We start from the raw sequence: 25,816 nt of genomic DNA, 5'->3' as shown, positions 1-25,816 counted from the left end.
TCTCACATTGCAACATTTTGTTTGATTTTTTTTTTTTTTCTGACCTTATCTTAGATTACCTTGAATTGATTTTTGATAGTTGAGAGAGAGACTAATCTCTGCTGATCAATTATTTTTTTCATATTTTTTAATCTTCTGTTGATTATCTTATCTTATTTTTTTCTTATCTGTCTAGTTTTTTATTGTTAATTATCTCTTCCAACGTTCACATATCTTCACTTATAAAAACAGCACCGTACTACACTTGTGAGTCATGAAATCTCTTGTTGCTTATATAGTTGTTTTGTTGGATACCGTACTACACTTTTGAGTCATAAAATCACTTGTTGCGTATATAGTTGTTTTGTTGGGCTCATACTCATAGTGTCTCTTGCTCTCTCTTTATTTTTAAATTTTACGAGTGGATACGTGTTTAGAAGAGTTTGTTTTATTTTAGAAGACGGTGTATGAACATTTGCACCATTTATTAAAGGGAGAAAATTATCCTTAAAATAAGTAACATTTGATGTCCGCCTCTCCATTTTATTCCAACAGTATGCACATTGAAAAATCATCGATCCCCTATTATAAATATTCAAGAACGGCATCTGTTTCTAGGACCCCTAACCCACTTCAAATCTGTGTTCCAGGGGCAAAACAAAAGAGCTAGCACTCCTTGCACAGGCAGCCGCCGTCTACTGTCAATGCTTGAGCTGGATTCATGGCTGTCAAAATGAACTAGATTCTTCTAGAACATACCCACCCTTTACATTTTTGTGAATCAAGATAAAAGTTGAAAAAATTAAAATATGGAATGCATTCCAAATTTCTATCATTTTCAACATATTTGTTAAATTTATCTGATAATTCTTGAAAAAATCATTAATGATTTCTTATCTTGATCTTTTAATATATGCTTATCTCTTTCCATCAAGTACATCTTAGTCTTTATAAATAAGAAAAAATTATATTTGTGTATTTTAAAAAATTTAACAAATAATTTGATAAAAATCTTAGAATTCTTCTTAACTTTATCTTAATCATCCCATAACTTCCAAAAATCATTCCGAACTTATCTTAATATTTTCTTATTTTACTTATTTTAACAAACGCTACCTTATTATATCTTTGTAACGAGAGCCCAACATCTATAAGAAAACACTAAAAATTAGAAATGCTCCTAGTTGCTTTCCTCTGGAATAACTTCCAAGTTGACTAATTAAAATAATTGCTAATTTTGGAATGAATTTTGACCAATTAAAAACGCAAAAATACGACCTCTCTACAAAAGATGGTCAAAAATATGGAAATACAATTGACCACTGTAAATATAAATATAAATATATGTATTAAATTCAATTCAATGCAATAAAAAAAGAAGAAGACCTTTCTGCCCGTTTAACAAAACAAAGGGCGGCTAGACCCACGCCTTTCTCGCGAGCGCGGTTTCCGGTTTCCAAATTCCAGCTTCGGTTTCGGCATCGGAACGCCGAATATTCGTACCTGTCGGCGCCACCGGAAATCCCACTGGGCCCGCCGAACCGAACACGAAGCCTCCAAAATCGGAAAACAAAAGAAAAGTTCTCCTGTGCCTCCTCTGCCTCACCCTGTAATTATGTACTAAATTTATCACGTATTTGAATATTTAAAATTTAATATTTCTGATTAATATATTAAATTTTATATAAAATGTGAATTAATGGACTGTCAATTAACTTAATCTGCGATTAGCATTACACTTTTTTTTTTATAAGACCGAGTGCCACCGTGATGCCCAAGCAATCCATCGCAGCCGTCCGTATGCTCTCAATCGTCTCGCCCATCCGACGGCCACCAAGCGTTATAAATAGAACTCTCGGGCACTCGCCTGGCTTAAGTGGCGTTCTCCAAAAGACGACTCTCTGTTTGAGTTTCTCGGGCAAAAGTAAGGGATTGAACCGACGACGATGGTGACCATCAAGGCCGTTAAAGCTCGACAGATCTTCGACAGCCGTGGAAATCCGACCGTTGAAGTAAGTTTCCGTTCGTCTTTTCGCGGTTCTGCCGTTTGGTCTATTCGTTTGGTTGCTGAGAAAAAATGATGCAGATAGAAGGGAGTAATACGACGGATTAAATAGTACAGATTAGTTAGACAAATCAGATGAAGTTACTGGCAGCCGAAATTTCTGGCTGTTTTCTTCGGTTTTTCCGTCATCAAACAGCAGCTTCTGTTTCGTTTTCTTCGTTGGGTTGCTGAGAATAAAGAAATGAATAGAGGTGTTGACATTCTGTTTTTGGCAGTTTAGTAGTGCGGCTTTTTACGGTTCATATGCTTTTGGGTATTGAGGAAATGTTTTGAAGTAATTTGTGGATGTATTATCTGAATGTGGGGGTCAATTTCAGGTTGATTGCACTCTTTCCGACGGAACTTTGGCTAGGGCGGCTGTTCCCAGTGGTGCTTCAACAGGTAAAGCGGAAACATCCCCGAAATGTGTAGATGAAATGATTTTGAATTGGTTGCATGTTCAGAAGAGTGCCTGAAGGATGAACCCTTACTGATTCTTGATTCCTCATGGTGATGAAAGGTATCTATGAAGCTTTGGAGTTGAGAGATGGAGGCTCGGACTATCTCGGAAAGGGTGTCCTTAAGGTATGTAGAAAACAATGCTCCGCTTAGGGTTTCAAATTTATGATATCGTCTAATTGCTGCTTTTGTATTATAATGCTAAAATTAGCTTTTTTCACGCACGTACATGGTGATCACCAACCGCCAGGACTTGATTACATTCCTACTTTTAAGAAAGCTGCACTTATTTAGTGAAATTTAAAACATCTATCTTTCATTCAAAAGGGCTATTTGGAATCATGCTAAGACAATTGTTTGTTTGGTAATTGGAGATTATGATATGTATGAGGACTCCAATAGATGTGACTGGGAACAGTTATTATGATCTGATTATTCTCTGTTTGAATTGTGATGGTTCAGGCTGTAGGGAATGTGAATTCCATCATTGCACCTGCCTTGATTGGCAAGGTATATTTTTGCTCTTACATTCTCGTTCTATTAGTATTTGTATTTACAATGTGCTTTGCCCCTTGGATAATTGATTGTTTGTTACGATTTATATGAATCTGCAGGACCCTACAGAACAGGCCAAAATTGACAACTTTATGGTACAAGAACTAGATGGGACAGTTAATGAATGGGGCTGGTGCAAGCAAAAGGTACTGATTGTTTTTTGTCCTGCATAAATGATAAACTCTGTAGCAAAACATTCTCTCTCTCTCTCTCTGTTGATGCTCTGCAGTTCTGCTAAAATGATAACCAATATGCAAGACATTCTCCCTCTTTCTCGATGTTCTGCTGTTCTGCTAAATTTGATTTTATACTCTTTTTTATTGTGTCAGCTTGGTGCAAATGCTATATTGGCAGTCTCGCTTGCTGTATGTAAAGCAGGAGCCATGGTGAAGAAGATTCCCCTTTACAAGGTATATGCAATACCATTCATTCATTTTTGTTTGGGTATATTTGCTAGTTTTTCCTATAAGTGCTTATGGGTTGTCTTGTCTATGCAATGCAGCACATTGCTAATCTGGCTGGTAACAAGACCTTGGTGCTTCCTGTACCTGCCTTCAATGTCATCAATGGGGGTTCGCATGCTGGAAACAAACTGGCAATGCAGGAATTTATGATTCTTCCTGTTGGGGCTTCCTCTTTCAAAGAAGCCATGAAGATGGGCGTGGAAGTTTATCATCACCTGAAGGCACCTCTTTCACTTTCCTATATGTCTTTTGTGGAATTGGTTGTAAATTGGTAATCTCAGCCGATTTTGTTTCTTTTCTGTCTACTCTCTAGGCTGTGATTAAGAAGAAATATGGTCAAGATGCCACCAACGTTGGTGACGAAGGTGGATTTGCCCCTAATATTCAGGTCTGTAATTTCTTATAACTTATTTGTAATCTCAGAATTATGATCTAGCAGGTTCTCATTTTCAGGGTTTTAGTCATTTAGTGGTTATCTGCTGTATAATTATATCCCCTAACCATCTCTCAAATGACTAAATTTTTGCAACTGGGAGATGAATCCAATTACTGTTGATTATCATGTTCCATCAATCAAGAAACAGTTTGCTGCCCATTTTATTTGGATCCTGTATCCTCAAAATTGTTTCCACGAATATATTTGACATTACTCATTGAGTTTCTTTAGTTAATAATACTTATTATGTTATTTATAGGAAAACAAAGAGGGCCTTGAACTGCTGAAGACAGCTATAGCAAAAGCAGGATATACTGGAAAAGCAAGTTTTCTCATCTTTTATGATAACAGTTGCCTTTTTGTGTCAATTACACATTACTAATTGTTATCATTTTTGTGATGATCTGAGCGGTTTGCTGTCCTTGCAGGTTGTGATTGGAATGGATGTCGCCGCTTCTGAATTCTATGATATCAATGATAAGACTTATGATTTGAACTTCAAGGAAGAGGTGCTCATAAACTCCTAATGCCTTTTTAGTTAGATGGACATATTCAGGATTTATTGGGCGCCACTTCTTGAACCTATTTGTGGTTTCCTGTGCCTGACTTGAAGAAGTTTTTAGCTTTGACAGATCCATTCTATTATGTAACTGAAATATCATTTATAAAATGTTTAACCAGTGCCAATTTCCAATTGTAGAACAATGATGGATCACAGAAGATATCTGGAGACAGTTTGAAGAACGTCTACAAGTCATTTGTGTCTGAATATCCTATTGTATCTATAGAGGACCCATTTGATCAGGATGACTGGGAACACTATGCAAAGTTGACCTGTGAAATTGGTGAGCAAGTGCAAATTGTTGGTGATGACCTACTCGTGACAAACCCCAAGGTTAAGTTTTTCTTATATATGCTGTACTGTATCTTGAATTCTGGTTTCTTGAAAAATGTTCATAGTAGAAGGTGTGGCACATCTGAGGTACTTCAATGTGTTTCGTAGCAGATCTTATCTGGTGTATGATGTTTATATAATATATTTTTTTTTGGCATTTTCAGCGTGTAGAGAAAGCAATCAAGGAGAAGGCCTGCAATGCTCTCCTTCTTAAGGTAGATAGTCACTCATTTATCCATTCATTGCTAAGTGGGGTGCGAGCACGTGCACCTGTGTTTTTAAAGAAGAATGAGTAATTGTCTCTAGATTCATTTCATTATCAGAGCAATCAAATATTTACTTGCTGCAACTGTTGGCTTAAGCAAATGTTTACAGTAAAGATATGAATAGTTTCAGTAATTTATTGAGTAACTTCGTACAAGTTGAGTATTGTTGTTGATGGGCCCTAGTCCAGTGAACTGGAAGTTTGCTTCTGGTAAATAATGGCCACACTAATCTATTATCTTCATGGTTTCTCAGGTGAATCAAATTGGTTCAGTTACTGAAAGCATTGAAGCTGTGAAAATGTCTAAGCGTGCTGGTTGGGGTGTTATGGCAAGCCACCGAAGGTATGGAATCCTCCTTTCCCACCTCGATTGCCTCATTATGGTTGAGTGGCTGAGTCACCCTTTCTTATTAAGTTGATGTCACTCATATATACATCTCTGTGTAATGCAGTGGTGAGACTGAGGATACTTTTATCGCAGACCTTTCAGTTGGTTTGGCTACGGTAATTTCTCTGCTTCTTACTGTGTTCTTGATCTCCTTTTTTTCCCCCCTCTCCTGGGGTTTGGGAGTGGGGGGAAGGCTCATATTAGGGTAGTAGTTAGCTTATAGCATTTGCATTTAGTTGTCAGCTTGGTAAGACAAATGTTGGATATTTGATTTGTACAATTTTTTGAGTGTTTCTTTCTTGAAGCCGGGAGCTTGTGTTCATGCAGTTATAATGTTTTCATAGACTTGATTGCGGTAGAGCTTGGAACAAGTGTACTGCTTACTAGTTTTGTAGTGGTTTTTGTAGGTGTGTGTTCATATTTCAATTATGGACCCCACAAAAACTAAAGAGGGATAAGAAAGAAAAAAGGAAGATTTAGTTTTGAAAGATGGCCGTGGCCCAAGTTCATTATAACTGATTACATGTACTTGTTATGAAACAGGGCCAGATCAAGACTGGAGCTCCTTGCAGATCAGAGCGCCTTGCTAAATACAATCAGGTGAATGTCTTCTTTGGGTTATCGAAATCTGATCAAAGTAATAATACTGATACTAAAAAAATTCAATGATATCATTGGGTTTAAACAGAAGAGACAGCTACATCTTTTATATGACTATTTGTGTGTCAAATGAATAGATGCACAAGGATTTTAGAGAAGGTCTTCTTGTATCGATGCTTTTAGAGGGTAATAGCCATGGCACAATACGTACCAAGGATGAATTAAAAGGCACATTAGTAAGAAATACTTTTAAAAAAAACTGTATTGGCTAAATTTACATTAAAATCCCTCGATAGTTTTAAGAAAAAAATCACATGACAAATATAAATTATCCAGTGTCAATAAAAGCATAAATACGTTTTCTATAAAAGATATTGTTAGGTAAATGAAAAAAACGTTGAAAATGGTGGCTGAAAAGAAAAGGATAATGCATTCAAAATGTATGGTGAAAGTGAATAATATATACATATATATATATGTATTTTGTTCTTGTTGAGTTATTTTTAATTGTATATATTTTCTTTTTTTGTTGAAAATGTAATATATATGTACATATATATATCATTCACTGTCACCATACAAATAAACATTTTGTATATTTTCCTTACATATATGGGTCTTTGTGAAATAAGATTTTCCTCAAGCTTGTAAATATTGCTTTGTCCTTACAACCCCCGCCCCCATTCCCCCAATGGGCTTTATCATGACTCACACAAATTGTAGAAAAAAGTTCCACATGGCACGTCCTTTTAGTCCAAGATTAGCTGACGTTGATAGCATTCTGAAATTCGTAGCCAGCTTTTGAGAAAAGTCAGTACGAATCTTAATTACTAATCTCCCAGTTAACTTTGAATAAAAGTCGCTTTACTGTTCATTAAAATTCATCGCCTTACTGTATTTGTTTAAAATGAAAAAGTCTTAAAATTTTTCAAAATTGACCTGTTTGGCGTCTGTTGTTTTGGGCATTGCAGCTTCTTAGGATTGAAGAAGAATTGGGAGGTGCAGCTGTTTATGCAGGAGCGAAATTCCGGGCACCAGTGGAGCCATACTAAAGCAATCGCTAGCCGAGTAATGACCCAAGTGCTTGCATCTCTTTTTATTTTGGTGGTTTTTAATAAAAAGCAGTTGGTTTTGGAGAGTTTATGGTGGCTGCTGCTGCAGCTGCTGCTGCTGCTGCTAGTGTGTTAATGTTGCCTTAGAAGTAATTATAAGATCTCGTATTACCCTCGAGGAGGAGTGCCGTGATGTAAACCTTTGTTTCGCAATTGAGATTTGCTGATGATAATGTTATATCTATCTACCTATCTTCCTAAATTCAGTTGATGGATTGAATCATCCTCCCTGGTGAGGACGGCTCCAGGGGATATGGAACTTTGTTTCGCAGTTCCTTGTACTTAAGGGGCTCAAGTTGGGAAAACTCTGACTGGGGGGGGGGGTTGAGTTTTATGTCAATGCAGCTATGGAGTTGATATATCGTCGATGCTTCTTATTAATTCAATTCGGTAAAAGAGATCCAAGTACGTTGGGTACCAAATTATGTTAGTGTAAGTGGAAGAATATAATAGAATAGATTGTCTTCCATTCTTTCTGCCACTGCCACTTCAGTCTAAAAAAGATTATATTGTAGAGTGCTTAAAATACTTGAAATTTCGAGATTACAATTTCTCTTGGGTACTTGTAGGGGTTTAAAAAATAAAATAAATATAATACATTAATTAAAATTATGATATAAAAAAATTTAAAAATAAAATTCATCACATAAGATCTAATAAATTTAAAAAATGTATTAAAATTTTAGAATAACATTAATATAAATTTATGATGAAAATGAAATATAATTCTTAATCAAATATTTACATAAGTTTTTTTTAAAATATCTCAAATTATTATTATATTTTTAAAACTAAAAATAAAAAATAAATTAGAAAAACCTTGACCGCTTCAAATAGTTGAGTATGATGAATTTACAAGTCTAATAATAATTTATGTAAAAAAATTAACAAATAATTTTTTAACTACTTTCGATTAGGGTTGGCAATTTGGATTGGCAGGACGTAATCGTGTCATGTCGAAATACACATATAATACGTATCAGACTAACCCGAATACGACACGTTTATTAAACGTGTAACACGACATGACCCATTTAACCCATTTAATTAAACGTGTCGTGTCATCTATTTATCTGTTAACCTGTTTAATTCAACAATCATATCCATTCGAAACGAGACAGATCAGACAAAAACCAAATCAAAAACATCAGTGAAGCGACATGAACATTGTGAATACCTGAACAAGACCAAGGCTTTAGGGAAGCGACGACTACAGCAGGAACAAGCGAGCAGCAGAGGGATCTCTTCTCACCGACTAGATCAAAAAGTGTGAGCTTCTCTTTCTCTTCGTCTCCCTACCTCTCCCACGGTGATGACGATTACGCCATTGGAACTTGAGCTTGAATTTTTTAAACCAGAAATCGCTGGATCTGAAATGATCGAGGGCGGGGGCCAAGGGTTGAGGCGGAGGTGGAGGACGAGAGTTGAGACAGAGGGGCCAACGGCGGGAGTTCAAAGAATGAGAGAGCGAGGGGAATATTTTGGAATTTTGAAATATGTTTTTAATCTTATAATTATTTTTAATTTGTTTTATAAATGAGTCTTAAACGAGTCATTGCGTGTCTAAACAGGTTAAACGGGTTGACTCGCCTAAAACACGAAAATAATCGTGTCATAAATGGGTCAACCGTTTATGACCCGAACCCAATTAGCCCTAACCCAAACACGCTTAACTTTGTGCCATATAATCGGATCGTGTCAAAAATTGTCAGCCTACTTTCGATTCACCTAATCCATGATCGGTTATACAATCAATCAGTCTAGTTAAATTTTCAAAACACCAAATATTTATGTTCTTTTATAATATCAAAGAAACCTTTTAGCACTTTGAATATCACGGCCCATGATGTATATATGGTGGGTTTGGGAAATGTTTCGTTTCATTTGACAATTGAGGCCCAGGAAAAGACCAAATGAGACTTATGGAATAACAGGAAATGGGAATAAAATAAAGCACTTGCATTACATTCATGATCATGAAAATATACCAGTACTTAATTTAATTTTGCATGTGGATTGAATAAATTTTTATAAATCTAGTGTTGAGCATTGTTTTAAGGGTGATTTTATTTACTTCCGATGTGACAACCTATACAAGTTTATTTGTGTTTAACCAATTTTTCACACACCCCACACTTCGCCATTTCTTAAAATAGATTCACATGGAATGGAACATTTCTTTGGAAACAGTTTTGCTGACCCCCTCAATTATTTCCTGACAAAAGAAAAACATGCTCAATGGATTTCTTGCGACTTTCGTCTTGTTCAAAACCCACCCACAAAACCACCCACAAAACATGCTAGTACCAAGATTTCTAATAATGGCATTTATTCAATGAAAGCTCAATTCGCACTCAAAATTAAATAATTTCAATTTGTCCATGATCCACATCAAAACTTCATTCCATTTTTAAACAAATTATCTGCTCTATCAAATACAAAAATCAGTTTGTTTGGAAGGAACTAAAAGCAACACATATGAACTACAACATCTCTGCAATATGAGGTTTGGATCTTCCCTTTTAAGTGGCCGCTCTTCGCAAACCAATTAGGACGCAAAAAAAAAATACGAATCAAGATTAAAGACTATTTTCGCCGCCTTGTTTCTGCAAAACTGGAAAGAGAGCTAGGGATAGGCCTACCTCACTGGACGTTTACCAACTCAACATCAAAAACCAGCCAAGAATTTGGTGGTATTGCTTGACCAGCACCTTGAGAACCATAACTGCAATCATACAAAACAAAAAATTAGTGTATTCATATAGGTATGCCCTGTTCTGTGCCGTTGATGACAACTTTTATCTTCAAAGGCTTTCACCAAGATCCAAAATGAACAAATGCAGTTAGCGTAAGGCTTACCCCATGGCTGGTGGAATTGTCAGTCTTCTTTTGTCTCCCACTCGCATACCTGATAAGTAGATGTGAATTAAAATGTGCCATTAACTCTTTTGCAGTTTTGCAGTGAAATGAAGGAACCACCACTCAAACTCAAGAGCGTCCCTGATCATCAAAATACTTACCATTGACCCCAATATCCCATCCTTTTATAACTTGTCCTATGCCTGAAAAGGGCAAAAAAAATAAGCAGAATTAGAGTTTAGAACCAACTAATCATGTTCCTTCATTGGGTTTGTGTTAGTATGCATTATAGTTACCTAGGCGGAACTTAAAAGGTGCTCTGCCAATGTTAGAGTCGAATATTTTCCCACTCTTTTTCAACTTGCCAATATAATGGACGCCAACCTGACAAGTCACAAAACCTGTTCGTTATTAAAGAAACAAGAGGCATTCAACATAATTATGAAAGACAATCTGACGTTATATATTTCCTTCTCGGGCATATTTTACTTTTGTTTCTTTTTTCTCCTCTCAGTTTCATGTGAAAAAAGGCCCGGGGAAACTCTTCTAGTATTTTTAGTCTTATTAATGTGTGGTGCCCATAATGGTCTGGAGACAGACGCATAAATCAGGGGTAAGACTTGTATTATCATACTATACAAGCTTTCTTCCTAAACGCATGGCATAAATATGCATCCATTTTCTTTCCTAAATGCGAACCATTCATGCAACTAGTGAGAACTAAATTTTATTAGCCCAACTCCAGGAAAATTAAAGGAGCAAAAATAGTCTAAAATTCAATTTTCTGAAGCTAGATGACAAGGACAAGATGGTAACTCAAAGGGAAACAATCAGAGATAATCATGTCAGTCAAACCTAAACATGTAAATCTACCATCTACATTTTAATGAACAGAGATAATTACCTTTTTACCAGGACAAGCCTTTTTCCCATCTGGTTTTCCCATTGCCACCTCCTCAATAACCAATCCATTGGGAAAGGTCCTTACTTGATATGGTTTGGCTTCCATCTTCTCCACTACATTGCTGGATCCATTCTTATCCGCAACAGTTTGATCCCCAATTCCAACTGATTCACTTCCCTGCTTCTTGCCCTTGTTCTTTTTCTTCTTTTTCCCCTCAGCAATAGAGTCAGTATCAACATTATTTCTGATATATATCCATCAGAAAATAGAAAAAGATTAGCATTAGCATCACAAGAGTATTGTGATCAATGCCAGGAAAATTTGTGATGTATCTAGGGAGAATCTCTAGTAGAAAGCTTTAAAATGATTACAGACTAGAACATGAAAGGTGTATTGATAAAGCTGAAATTCGCATCTTTTAAAGAAATACATCTAATCCGTGTTTCCTGTGTGAGTGCACACACATTCGGAGTAGACAGAGATGCATTAGGAATCAAGAGTATCTTTTTTAGAAAGGGGCTAATACTTCACATGGATTAGATTTAATTAAGGCTTTAGATTATATAACAAACTAGTGCCACTGAAGTTATGATCAATTGCCTGCTTGATGAGTCATTTTATTAAATCAAAAGATACTGCTTAGGGCCTGTTTGATTTTGTTATTAATTTTTTTGTGTTCACTTTCACTGTCCATTTCTTTAGTCAGAAAATTCAAAATTGAGCCCATCATTTGATTTTGTGTTCATGCTCACAATTAGTGTATTAAAATTTCAATTTATATTAATAATATATATTATATTTAATATGATTATATTATGAGTACAATATACTAATATAATTATATGAATAACATAATAGATTCATTAATTTGATATACAGTATTGTATTATGTATTATTTTAAAAATAGTAATATTACTCAATTTAAAATATAATCATATTATTAATAAAATATATATCCATCAATTTAAAATAATATATTATGTTATATATTTTTTATTGCACAATTATAGCATTAATATAATATATTAATAATTAATAGTCACATAGCCTAATTTATTACCAATAAATTGTAAAAAATGCTTGACTCTGTTGGTTAGTAAAAAGGGTAAAATAAATTGAAACCAACATAGAAGCACATTTTAGGTGTTCTCAATTTTTTCATTTTTTTTTTTAGAACTGCAACTCCTTCACAAACTATGTTGCCAGTTTTTTTTTTTTCTTTTACAAAAAAAAAAAAAGGAAACTGATGACAGAAAACAGAAAACTGTAACAAAATCAAACAGGGCCTTAATGAATAAAAAGGAATAATAAACGTGTAGATTCAATTTCCCCCCTTTTCTCCCTTTGCTTTTCCTTTTGATCTTAAAATCTAGTAATGGCATGTGATTGCCACATTATTTCATTTGTCTACAATTATAATGTCCCGAGCATTCAGAAATCATGAATGTTAGTAGTTATATCAGCATCATGCATTTAATCACGGAATCAGAACACTCACATCTCAATGTTTGACTTCTGACTAGATTCGTTTCCAACAGGTGGAACCTCCTCCACCTCCAAGTTAGCTGCCTCAGACTGGTTAGTATTCCCGCTGCCTGCAACAGCTTCAGTCTTTTCCTCTTTGGCCTTTCCCTTCTTTTTCTTTTTCTTTTTCTCTTTCTTTTGCTTAAAATCAGTTCCTGAAACTACTTCAGCATTTGCTGATGATGAATTGAACTGTTGGCCAGTTTCCCTGATAGAAACACAATAGAATCAAAATAAACAGCTGCTGATTCAAGGGCACCCAAGCAGTTAACAGGCTCCAAAAATATGACATAGGGACTAGAAACAACTCATCAAAAAAATATAGCATCAAGCAGAAATCAACAAAATTCTCTGTAAATATTCCATTAGCTTCAAATGGGCAACCAGTTACCTTGCTTGTTCATTATCTTGGACGATATCGTCAACCTTTCTTTTCCTTTTTTGGGGCACAGGAACATCTTTTTCTTTCTCCTTGGCTTGCACATCAGTTCTCTTCTCTTTGTTTTCTTCAGCTTGTCCTTGGTTACTCATATCACCAGCTTTGTTCCCATGGGAGGAAGATATAGGAAAGCCATCTTCGTCTTCACTTTCCAAGACTTGAAGACCAGTATCTCTGTGAACCACAATTTGTTGCCCAGACTTGCCATTGTCATCAGAAGTATTTGACTTTTTCTTTCCTTGTTTGGACATGCCATTCTGATCAGCAGGCTTTTCATTATCAACTATTTCCTCAATAACCACTGACATAGAATCAATAGAATTGAAAAGTGTCAGATGCATGATACTGTTATAAGTGACAAACTTAGTGCAACTTATGTAAAAAACAGAAGTTTGGCAGGCAACAGAAGTTTGGCAGGCCTGTAACCTCGAGATGACAATGCCACACTCAAAATACTCCAACAGGGTTCCTAGTTCTTACCCTTTATAGTGATTCAAGCTATTAAATCAATAGAAAATTGACAATAAAGCTGAAATCAGTTTTTTTTTTTTTTTTTTTTTGTAAATATTCACCATTGAATTTTATGAGTTTATTTTTAAAAAGAAAATTCAGTTTATTTATTAATATTTTTTAGATGATAAAGTAAAAGGCAAGAATAATAAAAACCACATGCATAGATTTTTTTTTATAAGCTGCCAAAAGTCACTGACAGTAGGTTGCCTTTGGCCTTATTATTTCATGAACCAAATCCAAAATAATCCGCATGGTGTTTTACTACTTGAGGACACCAAAATGTATAGCTAGAAGTAACAAAATGTTTCATAGATGCAATAATACAATGAAAATCCCAGATTACATGTTAGTATTCTTATGGAGGGGCACAGAAACTTCATGGGCTATACCTCCACTATTGCGGACAGGTGAGGGTGAATACATCTCCATATCATCATCAAAAATAAAGTCATCCTCATATGCATCTTCACTATCATAATCACTAGATTCATCAGTCTCGGTCTCAGCAATATCTTCCTCGTAAGAATCACTACCATAGTTAAGAAGTAACCAAAGAAAAACCCAACCACATAATAACGAGGGAATTTCTTTAGCACAAAAGATGAAACTGGAATGCCAAATGAACTTGAACAAAATCGAAAGGATACGACCCATGGTCATCTCTAGTACCATCCTGAGTGTCACCATAAAAGAAACCAGATAGATGAATGCTGTGAGGACCAATTACTGAGAAGATTACTTCATCTTCCTCTTCAAATTCAAGATGCAAGGGGCAAGTCTCAAATTTCTCAGGTAACAAGGAACACAAGTAAATTGGCCTCTTATCTCCCACATTACACTGAAGTATGCTCTTTTTGGTCGATGAACCATTGCCCAATGTAGCCTGAATCGTCAAGTGAAAGAAAACGTATTTGCAATATGAAAACAAAAAGGCATGGGGAGGAAGGGAAGAACAAAAGGGCGCAATCTTAAATCATACAACCACACCCGAGTATTTGTATTAACAAAAGGATAAAAATGCTTAACCATGTCAAATAACATGCACGACAAACTACAATGATCTAACCCACAAAAGGATAAGTTTTCCTTACAGGCTAAAGTGCATATTCAAGAAGAAGCATTCTGTAGAATTTCAAGAAGAATGGCTGTACAAGTTGACAAAGGCCAACAAATGCTAAAAAAAAAAAAAAAAAACGGAATCTAACCGCTAAAAGTAAAACCTTAATACTATGTTTGGTACTGGGATTTGAAGAGCACAACGAATAGGAAAGGATAAAGACACGAAAGAAAAAGACATGACTGAACCTAAACTCATTTAACTTCTTGGCACGGTTCAAGAATTACAAGAACATATAAATATTTGTCAACATTTCATTTTCTGAACAAATTATCCATGTAAAATATATCCTTGTAAGTAACTTCATTTCCCTCCATATTCCATTCTCTCGGAAAATCCAACCTCAAAAGATTGCATAAATGAAGTATGTGGCGAATTGCCGAGAGCTTTTCTAGAAAAAAAAAAAACCTGAGATAGGCGAAGCCTTCCTCGCTCATGATCTAACCGATGAGTGTACGGCCTGCCCGGTTTCACTTCAACTCCTGCCAGGAAATTTACAGATATAAATAGGAACAAACATGGCGATGTATCAATGAAGATATTAAATCTACTCCTTCATTGGCATCTAAGAAAATAGAAGAAAAACAGGGAAAGATTGAAATTGTGACGGAAAGCTAACCCCAGAAAGCCATCACTGGTCCGATCAATTCTTCCCTAAAACCCTAAAACGACCGTCTTATACTATCGTGCGCTTTAGCCTTGCCTCTTAAAACCCTAAATACCTCAAATTAGGTTGCGACTGTTGGTCTCACAGAAAATAAATGAAACCGCAACAAAATAGCGACACGTGTAAATACTGCGCACCTCAGCAGCTGCCATGAACGGGGAGGGTTGGAGAAACGTCCTGTTCGGCTTGATGTACCACAAATTTCAATTTCTTGGAATTTTTTTGACGATAAGAAAATATAATATTGTTATTATAATTCTATTGCAATTGCAATATCGATGCTATTATTATAATATAAATGTCAATAGTATTATTAAAATATATTTTCAAAAAGTTTTATCATTTGAAATACCTTAACTTACCTCTTCTTTTTAGTTTTCACTAATTTGAAAATAGAAATAAATCTCAAAACAATATTTTTATTTTACGTTCAAAGTTCTGAAAAGTGAGAACAAGAGCGAAGAAACTATGACACAATCAAATCAAATCAGTTCAGGTCTAAATAACTGATTTTAAAATTTATTTTTTGCCTTTTTACATCCAAAGTTTGGAAAACAAATGAATCTATTTCTTGAATTCATAAATAATTATGTTATGTGAATAATAATAATAATATGCAAATAAAATAGGAAATGGAACTTAATGATAATGGTAAAATTATTCTTTTTTAATTGAAAAATCAACCCTTACAATCTTATAATTTTGAGAACAATGCAAAAACCACCAACCCAACCGATCCATATACATAGTGAAATAGCAAGAGTCGAAATATTCACGACAATAAGGCAAGGAATCAAGCATAAAACATTCATGATACTGGAATCTTCCATAAGAAGCAGAAAGCATCTCTCACAAAATGGAAAGAACTTCAAAGAGCTAGCAGCTGTACACAATCCTGTTAACTACTTGTATACCACTCACTATACGCGCAAACCATGTTCAAAAGTATCAGGCACCACAAAACTATTCTACTAAAACCATTAGAGGACCACTTCTTTTAGTACTGTGCTCCAGTTTATTTACCAACTTAAACTAAGGACATAAAAAGAAGAAAGACACTTTCAGAAGCATCATGCACCAGTTAACTCGGCACTTGCTGCTTCCATCATACCACTGCGTATCTGGTCGCCAATATCTCTAACATGACCAGGCCCGTGCGGTATAAACACAGTGGTGTTTTTTGATGAATTTCCCAGGTCCTTGATGGTGTCGAAGTATTGGGTGATCATAATGAGGTCCATCACCTCCTTTGGTGAGGCCCCTTCCACCTTGTGGGAGAAGTTCAAGATGTTCTCTCTCAAACCATCTGTTATTGCCTGCCTCTGCCTGGCGACACCGACTCCACCTAGGTACTTGGCTTCGGCATCAGCTTCTGCTTTCTTCACTTGGAGAATCTTCTCTGCTTCACCTTTGTATACACTTGCAAGCTGAAGCCTTTGAGCTGTAATAGAATCAGTAAAATATGTTGTTTACACGCAGACAAGCTAACAAATCCCTTGGAAGTGACATGGGAAAGGAATGAAGAAGCCCAATTTGAGGACTATTCACGTCTATGCAAACTACAAAATGTAGAACCTAACAAACTAACCTGCATTGATCTCATTCATTGCCTTGCGCACAGAAGCATCGGGTATAATATCAACCATCAGAATGTGTTCAATGTTGTATCCATATGCTGCCATCACCTAATCCATGTAGTAAACTTTAAATAACTCTCAGAAGAGAACATGTTGGCTACATGACAACATGACAAAGCAGGCACATTTCAAAATGACAGCATGATAGGAAGGAAATTTATGATGCTACCAAGTAACAAGAGCACGATCCTAATGCTAGTGTGACCATCTCAAGCTAACCAAAGAAGAGTATGCATAAGCAGGTCATAAGAAAATGTACAGTATGTTACTGTGCAGAGACAAACACTAGTTTGTATATGGAGACAAGCAATCGACAAATTTAGGAGGCATTCAATAACATCTGCGGTAAAAATTGGTATCCTAGACAGCATGATCCAAACAATACATTCAGCTGTCTGAACATTCAATTTGATGTTCCCCATTTTTGTCATTTCGTCTCTAACTACATGCTTAAGCTTAAGTAACACAAAAAATTTAGCAAGACTAGAAAATGAAAAGGTGCAAAAGCAATACGAGTATGAGAATGGACATATATATATATGTGCATATATATATGCATGCTTAAACATAAATTATAATGTATATCTAAAGCTACCCAAAAAAAAAAAAAAATTCCCAGCTTCCAATTGTGGTAGTACCTGTTCATGCTCACTAGTCAATACTGGCCCAACTCTGTAGTACCTGGCTTCTATTGCAAAAGCTCTACTTCCAAATTTAGTAGAACAGGTGTCAAATCAACTCAACTAAGCAAACTTTTGTCCCCTTACTTGAGACTGGTTATATGGATATTGGTTTAAACCTATGGCAGGCAAAAATAGAAGTATGAAAAGACAGCATTAAGGTAATTCTCAAGTCCTTTCATGGATACTCATCAATAAAAAATACATATCCCAAGAGTATAGGTGGCTTTTGAGGACAAAAGTCATAAAACAAACATTAGGAGTTAAAAATTCTTCCTGGACAAGTGAAGTCCATGACATCTGAAACACCAGCAAAGAGAAGCCATACAATCCCTGCCCTCTTGAACCTAATTTGCATGTGATTAATATCAAAGCTTATGAGTAGTGTTTGAAAGACATGTAATTAGAAAAAATATGGGATCTTTGAGATGTAAACCTTTCCAAAATGAAAAATCAAACATATGAAAGTGTTGATTTTTGAGGTATGCAAAAGGGGTAGTTGTTAGCTAGATGCATGTCACGGACTTGGAGATTCGCAAACTCTGTGCGGCCTTGGCTCCTCGATCCGTCCTCCACAGATACTAGCTAAGTTAGCCTGACCCTCACACAAGCACCCCTCAAGCATTTCTAAGCGGAATGAAAGGGAAACCAGCAAACAAATGTAGAGAGAAATATACAACCTCTTCTATTAAAACTCTCCACAATTACAATGACCCTCGTAGAACACTTGTGACTACAAACCCTCGCTTGCCCTTGCACAAGTGCCTCACTCTTCTGTAGCTCTCCACACTCTTGGATTGTTGGAGGATTTGGGGATGGTTTGCAAATGAAGGCCTCACCCCTATTTATACTTCCACCTCCTTAGAATGGACAGTGGAGATCAACTTGATCCAACAGCCTCCCATCTCCCTCTAGAATTCTCTACAAAAATATCCTAGATATTTACAATGGAGCTCTCTAGAACAATCCCCTCGAATCTTCCCTTGGAATTCTCTAGAATGCCCTATTCTTCTGCAGCTCTCTTGAGCCTTCGAGATAGTTCCTTCAATGCCCGTCCATGGAGCTTTCCGGACCTCACCAACTCGACCATGTCTCGTAAATTTCCGAAACCTTCCACAAACCTCTCGGGCGTTCCTTCGACGTTAGCCCGCTCGTGTGTCCGATGGCGCACCATCTCGCCTTCGTCGCCCCGCATCCTTGGCCGCGTGTCCCCTTGGCGTCTTTGGCCTTTGACCTGGCACCCCTCTCGTGCCTCTCTCGGTTGTCAATGCTTGTCTTTAGTAGTGTCACAAACGAAGCGTGACAATCTCCCCCACCTATTGTGGTGATGCCCTCATTGCCATGGCGTCTCTAATGTGTCGTGTGTGACCTACGTCCCTCAACGAGTCGAATCATCCCCAAGTAATACACATTACATCTGCTTGTCCCCTCGACAAGCTGCATTCCGAATACCCTTGTCTCATACAACCCCTCCACGATGGGAATCATATAAGGTGCATTTCCTCTAAGAATGCACAACGCCTTCATGCTCGGCACTAGTGTCGCGTTGGACTTCTTCATAAAGTCCAGCCCCAATACCATCTCATAGCCATCCATTGGAGCTATTGAGAAGTCCACCTAAGTCTCCCACGCGCCAAGGTGTAGCCTCAGGCCTCGTGCTACCCCTGATAATGGCTTGGCTTTGGCACTGACCGTCTTTATCCATCCATCATCTTTTGTAACTCGGAGACCTAGCCACTTCGCCTCTCCCTTGGATATGAAGTTGTGAGAAGCTCCTGTATCCACCAAGGCCCAAACGTCTTGTGCATTGATGCGGCCTTTCACGAACATGAGGCCCTTGTCTTTGACCATCCCGCTAGTTGGCTCTCTGGTTCCAACCCCTAGATTGTTCAAGAGTTGGATTGCCCCCATTTTCTTTGGCTCCTCCTCTCGAGCTTGTTGCTCCCTCAGCTCCTCCACGATAGCTAACAATGCATTGATCTTAGGGCATTCCTTCATTCTATGAGGCCCACCACAATTGAAGCATCCTTCCCTTGGCCCAAACGTCCCCTTCTTCTCTTCATACTCCCTACGGCCTTGAGACCTTGTGTCTTTACCGCCTTTAAAAGAGAAGTGACTACCTCTAAGGGGAAAGTGACCGCCTTTTGGATGGGGCAGAGTTCTCTCTTCATCTCCCCCACCTTTATCATGGTTGTCCTGTGGCTCCTTGCGTTTCAAGGCATCCTCCATGCGATAGTCCACCAAAGATTCCGCTACCGCTATTACCTCATCAACATTGCTAACTCCTTGTCATAGCAACTCCATTCTTGCCCAATGTTGGAGCCCGTCGGTAAAGTAGAAGAGCAAGTCTTCTTCCGCCATGCTTGGGATTTGAAGCATTAATGTTGTGAACTTCTGCACGTAGTCCCGAATCATGGATCTTTGCTTGAGTTCTCACATCTTCTTCCGTGCCTCGTACACCACACTTTCGGGATAGAATTGGTGCTTCAACTCCCTCTTGAAATCAGCCCACGTCTCGATCTTGCACTTCCCACTTTCTATATCATTGTGCTTGCGGCGCCACTAAAATGCCCAACGTCACTTAGGTAGAGAGTGGCGACCCACACCTTTGTGGCCTCATCGATGATGTTGACGCCTTCGAAGTACATCTCCATCGGATAGGAAATTCTCGACCTTTTTAGCATCCCGCTTGTCGGCAAACTCCTTCGGCTTGGGGTACTCCACCCTTGGAGTAACGAATGATGTGCTAGCACCCGTGCTAGACATTGTCCTCCTGCATGCAGCCATCTCTTTGCGCATCTCCTCGCAAAGCTAGTTGACTTGGTTTTTGATGGTCGTGATGGTGTCCATGACCTTTGCCTCCAACTTAGCAAGGTCGCCCCTCACGACACATTGTTCTTCCATGACGGCGTCAAGTTGATCCATCGTATGCGCCTCCAACACTGAGAGCAAATGTTCCACGGCCTCCTGCATTGATGAACATCTCCTCAAGGGCCTTCGTACATACCCGACTTGTGTTGCGTTCACGCTTGGTGCCATCCTTGGCAAAGGTAGCATCACGTCATCGTTGGACCTCCATTGTGCCGGACTCGTTTCCCTTGTTAGCCATCACGCCAAAGCCAACCTTGTGCTAAACGCGACTCTGATACCAACTATCACGAACTTGGAGATTCACAAGCTCCATGCGGCCTTAGCTCCTCGATCCGTCCTCCACAGATACTAACTAAGTTAGCCTGACCCTCACACAAGCACCCCTCAAGTGCTTCTAAGCGGAATGAAAGGGAAACCGGCAAACAAACATAGAGAGAAATATACAACCTCTTCTATTAAAACTCTCCACAATTACAATGACCCTCGTAGAACACTTGTGACTACAAGCCCTCACTTGCCCTTGCACAAGTGCCTCACTCTCACTCTAGCTCTCTAGCTCTCCACACTCTTGGATTGTTGGAGGATTTGGGGATGGTTTGCAAATGAAGGCCTCACCCCTATTTATACTTCCACCTCCTTAGAATGGATGGTGGGGATCAACTTGATCCAACGGCCTCCCATCTCCTTCTAGAATTCTCTACACAAAATATCCTAGATATTTACAATGAAGCTCTCTAGAACAAGCCCCTAGAATCTTCCCTTGGAATTCTCTAGAATGCCTCATTCTTCTGCAACTCTCTTGAGCCTTCTAGAGAGTTCCTTCAATGCTTGTCCATGGAGCTTTCCGGACCTCGCCAACTCGACCATGTCTTGTATGTTTCCAGGACCTTCCACAAACCTCTCAAACATTCCTTCGACATTGACCCACTTGCGTGTCCAATGGCACACCGTCTCGCCTTCGTCGCCCTGCATCCTCGGTCGCGCGTCCCCTTGGCGTCTTCGGCCTTTGGCCTGACACCCTTCTCGTGCCCATCTTCGTGCCTTTCTCGGATGTTGACGCCTGTCTTCAGTAGTGTCACGAATGGAGCGTGACATGCAGCTCAGATAAAAGCAACAATAAAGATTGATGAGAAGAAAACAACCAGGGTCGCGAGACATGATACTTGAGGGGGGTGTCCCATGCACTAGACACCCTACTATTTAAGCGTCAAGAAAGGTCTTTTTTGTATCCAACCTTACCCTTGCTTTTTTTTTTACAAATAGGCTATTTCTAAAACTTGCACATGTAACCTTCCACTAACAAATGAGCAAACTTACCATTGTTACCAAGGTTCGCCCAAATGAAACATGATACTTACATTGACATAAATTAAAGCCCTCACCAAATAATAATAATCATATAAAAGGCAACAGAACTCAAGGCTCTTGCCATTGAAGGATATAGGAGAGTCAACAAGTACACACCCCTGCCCCAACATGCAGATAGGTTGTTTCTGTGTTTAAGCATCACTGAATTTATCTGGTTAATTTTACAATACAAGAAAGGAAAAAGTGTGCTGAAAGTAAAAGAACTCTAAATAAACTAACACAATGCTAAAAGACCTCCCCAAACATGTTGGATCCTTAATCTGTAGAGGGTTTCCGAAAGCAACCCTGAACCTAGCTCTATATCTCTATAATAGTCAACGCAAAGTGCGAGAAAAGCTTCCACAACATACCAAATCCTGGAAATAAAAAGAATTCCTTTATGACATGATTACTTTCAACCCAAATAAGGAATAAAAGAAGCAATCCTGAAATGGATGTAGAATCAGTTGAATCTGGAAGACTGGAAACAAGAGACTCAACTAACCCTTTTCCAGCTAAGTGGGATTTGGCATACATGAAATGAAATACTGGAAAATGATCCACATATAAAATGCCCCTAATCATATAATAAGAACCCTGATTCATCTGCCCAATCACAGTCCTAGATTGGAGTGTCCTGACATATTAAAGCTACATCTGGGGGTTCTACATGGTCTGTGGGTCCCAGACTAGTTTTCCTTTCTCCTTATCTAATCAACTTCAAGGTTTCTTAACAAAATGTAGTTAATAGCAGATGCCCATAAGACTTCAAACATTCACATAAACTTAGGTTCAGAAACATAAATTACAAAAATTATGCTTCCAAGTACCAACTCAGCAAGTAACTCTCACAACTCCAGATATGGGAATAGTTAGTAAAATCAGCAAAGCAGAACAAGAGAAACAGTGGATAGCTGTCCATACATTCTTTCAAATGATAAGGAAGCACTGATCGGAGATGAATACCCTGGACAGGCAGTCACCATAAGGACAAGTAATACACAACATCAACAGCCAATTAAAAAAAGAATTTCCCATAGAAGCTAAATTTTCTTTACCTCTTTTTTCCCAAATTAATGACTTCATGAAATGTGAAAGAAGTTAAACAAATCGAAACAATTAGAACAACTTACCTTCTCAAGTTCCTCCAGGACAGCCTGAGCAACCTCATTTTTTTGCTCAAAGAGCTCATCAAGGGTCATTCTTGGAACATGAGCTCGGACCACTGGACAAAAAATAGATGCATCGTTGGAAAGGGAAAAATCAAAAGATGAGTAGCACCTAAGAAAATGTGAGAATTTATTTACTGATTAATGAAAACTACCATCAAAAACGAAAGCTTGAATCTGTTCCTTAGGGTTTTGCAACTCATAAAATGCATCATCAGCATTTTCTTTAATGATGCGGTACTGAATTGAGCAAAGCAATTGCACAAACACATTATCCTGCAAACAAGAACAAATGCTCACAGCTGTATTCCTGATAGATGACACAATGGGTATTATGAGTAAATCACTGCTTTCAATTGCTTTTGTCAATGATATGTGCACAGCTTATTGCTACCACCAACAGCCCTTATGGTACTTTTTATGTTGGAGACACATTAGAACTAAACGCCCTGCAAATGAATTTGGCCTGTGAAGCATTTAAAATTAGATAGTACAACTTTTTCCCAAGACAAGAGATAGATGCAAAAACCATAGGAATTGTCAATCAAAAGATTGTTGCTGCTAAGGTGAAAGCTGCTGCCCATCTGCCAGAGTGGCTCATCTACTCCTCTCCATCAAATATTAATGCTGTCAATGGAATCATTTGCCTTCCAGGCATTTCCACAACAATACCAGTTGCTTCAACTAAGTTGAATCAGGAAATATCTAAACCCAGCCTCCTTAATCAGGGAGGGATTGACAACCACTACATCACCAGAAGTGCGGAAATCTATTAACTACAACACCATTGCCAATAACTATTTCAAAGAATGGAACCAACCATGGCAGCTATCTATGATTTCTTCTTCAAGATAGACCTCTCAGACATCAAGTTATTTATTCATTTTTTCCTTATAAGTTCTAGGGCATCAAATTTGTTAAGCCATGATGCCCCCTTAAATTCACATAGAGACCTATTGAGCGTTTCCAATAGAATCAAGTTAAAGGTCCCGAAATGAAGAGAATAAATAAGCCAAGAGAATATAGATGCATAAAAAAAGTGTGGATTTAGCCTTATCCCAGAATGCAAGACCGTAATGCATAATGCGAAAAGTTGAGAAGTTTTCCCAAATGCTAGTCTACGACTACTATTTTTGAAAACATTAATGTAAACAACTTGAATCTCTGAATGCTTATTATTAGTCAGCTTAGCCCGGCACTGACGGCCCAGCTATCAACCCTAACACAGCGTGTTCCTTAAGAATTAAGCAATCGCAAGAAAAACACCTTAAATTTTTTACCACGATCACGAGTCTCACGAAATGGATGGTTCCAATAGCATAGTGTTCATTCGTATACGATAACGTGATCGCGAGGAAACTCATCGTAAATTCTAATCCCATATGTTTCAACTCGATATCAAACAGATTCAAGTGTCCCCCCGATACATAAAATTGACACGATCGGAGAAATACTACCTTAGTCTTGGTCTCGATGCGGACATCTAGGGAGGAAATTCGGGTGGAGAGGATGCCGGCGAGGCACTCACCGGCGAGGGGATTGAAGAAATGGAAGCCGGGCTGCGCCAGCTTCTCGAACCGCCCCCACCGCTCCACCACACCGACGCTGGCTTGGTCCACGCATCCACACGCCACGCAGAAGACATTCCCCATTCTCTCTCTCTCTCTCTCTGAATTCGATTTTTACTTCTGAAACTTTGGACGATACGATGAGAAATCGTGAGCAGGGGATTGGATATGACTTGATTTGATTTTCGTTTGCTTCGTCGAAGGCCGCAGGAAACCGCCCTAAGAAGGTCTTTTTTTATTTTATTTTTTTATGGTGACTTCTAGCTTGACGGAGGTCTCTCAACGCTCCTACGAATTCTCTTTATTATTATATTATTATAAATAATTTATTTTTTTTTTTAATTATATATATTGGCACTCTCTATTATCTCCACTATTTTATTTATTTATTAATAATTAAATATATAAAATAATAAGAGACAAATATATACAAAATTAATAATCAAATATATAAAATAATCAAATACACGTATATACGAAATTAATCATCAACACAAAATAATTAAATACACGCATACATAACATCAATAATCAAATACATAAATCAAAAATTAAATACACAATATCATTCATCTAATATAAAAATAAATAAAAAAATTAAAATCACAAACTAAATGCTAGACTGCTCCTCGCTGAATAAGATGTTGTCACTATCACTAATTCTGTTTATCACCGCCGTCACTCGCTTCCTTATTACTCTAACTTGTCTTCATTCATTACATTTGATTGAGATTTATTTTCCTATATTAAGATGATTGTTGTGAATAAGGGATGTTTAACCAAAATCGCTCGTTCTAGAGAGAGATTTGGATTTCGTCAATTTTTTGTGCCCCATAAAAGTTTATACCATAATAAATTTGGGTTATTCTCAAATATTGTAATCAACCAAAATTCCCACTTTGATGGATTGAAGTCCATCAAAACCATAAGAGTATTTTCCGAATAAAATATTTTTAGTCACAAAATATAATCAAAACCTACTCATAATTCATTCTTTCATTTTTATTTTTTCTCTAAAATCTTAATCATACGTCTCCCTTGTGCTCTTGTGCAGTTATTTCATCTTTAATTTGATAGTTTGTTTCTCTAAGATATGAAACTTTGAAATGATAAAAAATGCACATAAAACCTTGAATACATATATTATCTGATAATATTTACAAACCAAAAATGATCGCACCTCCTTAGTCATTTAATGTTTTTATTCTCTAAGATAGTGTTTGTTAACAAATATATGGGATAAAAAATGTCAAATATAGAAAATATTATAAATGTTTATCCTTTCAACGAGTTTATTAAATTTATTTGATGTTCCTTATAAAA

The 25,816-nt window shown here is 37.4% G+C and overlaps 3 protein-coding genes across 3 annotated transcripts; 1 reads left to right on the top strand and 2 right to left on the bottom strand.

The window, feature by feature from the left end:
- The first annotated feature begins 1,824 nt into the window (after window positions 1–1,824).
- Window positions 1,825–7,403, top strand: LOC127797884 (enolase). The gene is made up of 16 exons (XM_052331073.1): window positions 1,825–1,991; window positions 2,362–2,425; window positions 2,544–2,608; window positions 2,945–2,992; window positions 3,097–3,183; window positions 3,367–3,447; window positions 3,540–3,722; window positions 3,815–3,889; window positions 4,197–4,259; window positions 4,366–4,446; window positions 4,638–4,832; window positions 4,997–5,047; window positions 5,352–5,440; window positions 5,550–5,601; window positions 6,029–6,085; window positions 7,057–7,403. The coding sequence occupies exons 1-16, from the start codon at window positions 1,926–1,928 to the stop codon at window positions 7,135–7,137; spliced, it is 1,338 nt and encodes a 445-aa protein (XP_052187033.1). The 5' UTR covers window positions 1,825–1,925; the 3' UTR covers window positions 7,138–7,403.
- Window positions 7,404–9,557: 2,154 nt separating this feature from the next.
- On the bottom strand, window positions 9,558–15,316 carry LOC127798354 (peptidyl-prolyl cis-trans isomerase FKBP53-like). The gene is made up of 12 exons (XM_052331870.1): window positions 15,174–15,316; window positions 14,963–15,036; window positions 14,085–14,320; window positions 13,827–13,966; window positions 12,877–13,225; window positions 12,460–12,693; window positions 10,961–11,204; window positions 10,353–10,440; window positions 10,218–10,259; window positions 10,057–10,105; window positions 9,840–9,922; window positions 9,558–9,732 (listed from the first exon to the last, which is right to left on the bottom strand). Exons 1-11 carry the CDS (start codon window positions 15,184–15,186, stop codon window positions 9,841–9,843), a joined length of 1,551 nt encoding a protein of 516 aa, XP_052187830.1. The 5' UTR covers window positions 15,187–15,316; the 3' UTR covers window positions 9,558–9,732; window position 9,840.
- Window positions 15,317–16,014: 698 nt separating this feature from the next.
- On the bottom strand, window positions 16,015–24,724 carry LOC127797719 (hypersensitive-induced response protein 4). The gene is made up of 5 exons (XM_052330843.1): window positions 24,383–24,724; window positions 23,081–23,201; window positions 22,890–22,981; window positions 16,810–16,906; window positions 16,015–16,662 (listed from the first exon to the last, which is right to left on the bottom strand). The coding sequence occupies exons 1-5, from the start codon at window positions 24,575–24,577 to the stop codon at window positions 16,292–16,294; spliced, it is 876 nt and encodes a 291-aa protein (XP_052186803.1). The 5' UTR covers window positions 24,578–24,724; the 3' UTR covers window positions 16,015–16,291.
- Between the last annotated feature and the right edge of the window lie 1,092 nt (window positions 24,725–25,816).

The sequence above is a fragment of the Diospyros lotus genome, chromosome 3, assembly GCF_014633365.1.
Source record: "Diospyros lotus cultivar Yz01 chromosome 3, ASM1463336v1, whole genome shotgun sequence".
Classification (NCBI taxonomy): domain Eukaryota; kingdom Viridiplantae; phylum Streptophyta; class Magnoliopsida; order Ericales; family Ebenaceae; genus Diospyros; species Diospyros lotus.
The sequence above is the reverse complement of the archived record's forward strand: the minus strand, read 5'-3'. Positions and strand labels throughout refer to the sequence as shown.

Coding starts and splice junctions, on each gene's coding strand:
- LOC127797884 (XM_052331073.1), top strand. CDS start 1,926: ATGGTGACCATCAAGGCCGTTAAAGCTCGACAGATCTTCGACAGCCGT. Junction 5,441..5,549: donor GTTATGGCAAGCCACCGAAG/GTATGGAATCCT, acceptor TGTGTAATGCAG/TGGTGAGACTGAGGATACTT. Junction 6,086..7,056: donor GCCTTGCTAAATACAATCAG/GTGAATGTCTTC, acceptor TGGGCATTGCAG/CTTCTTAGGATTGAAGAAGA.
- LOC127797719 (XM_052330843.1), bottom strand. CDS start 24,577: ATGGGGAATGTCTTCTGCGTGGCGTGTGGATGCGTGGACCAAGCCAGC. Junction 23,202..24,382: donor GCATCGAGACCAAGACTAAG/GTAGTATTTCTC, acceptor TCTTGTTTGCAG/GATAATGTGTTTGTGCAATT. Junction 16,907..22,889: donor TCCTGGAGGAACTTGAGAAG/GTAAGTTGTTCT, acceptor TACATGGATTAG/GTGATGGCAGCATATGGATA.
- LOC127798354 (XM_052331870.1), bottom strand. Junction 13,967..14,084: donor ACTAGAGATGACCATGGGTC/GTATCCTTTCGA, acceptor TAACTATGGTAG/TGATTCTTACGAGGAAGATA. Junction 13,226..13,826: donor ACCTGTCCGCAATAGTGGAG/GTATAGCCCATG, acceptor ATTCTATGTCAG/TGGTTATTGAGGAAATAGTT.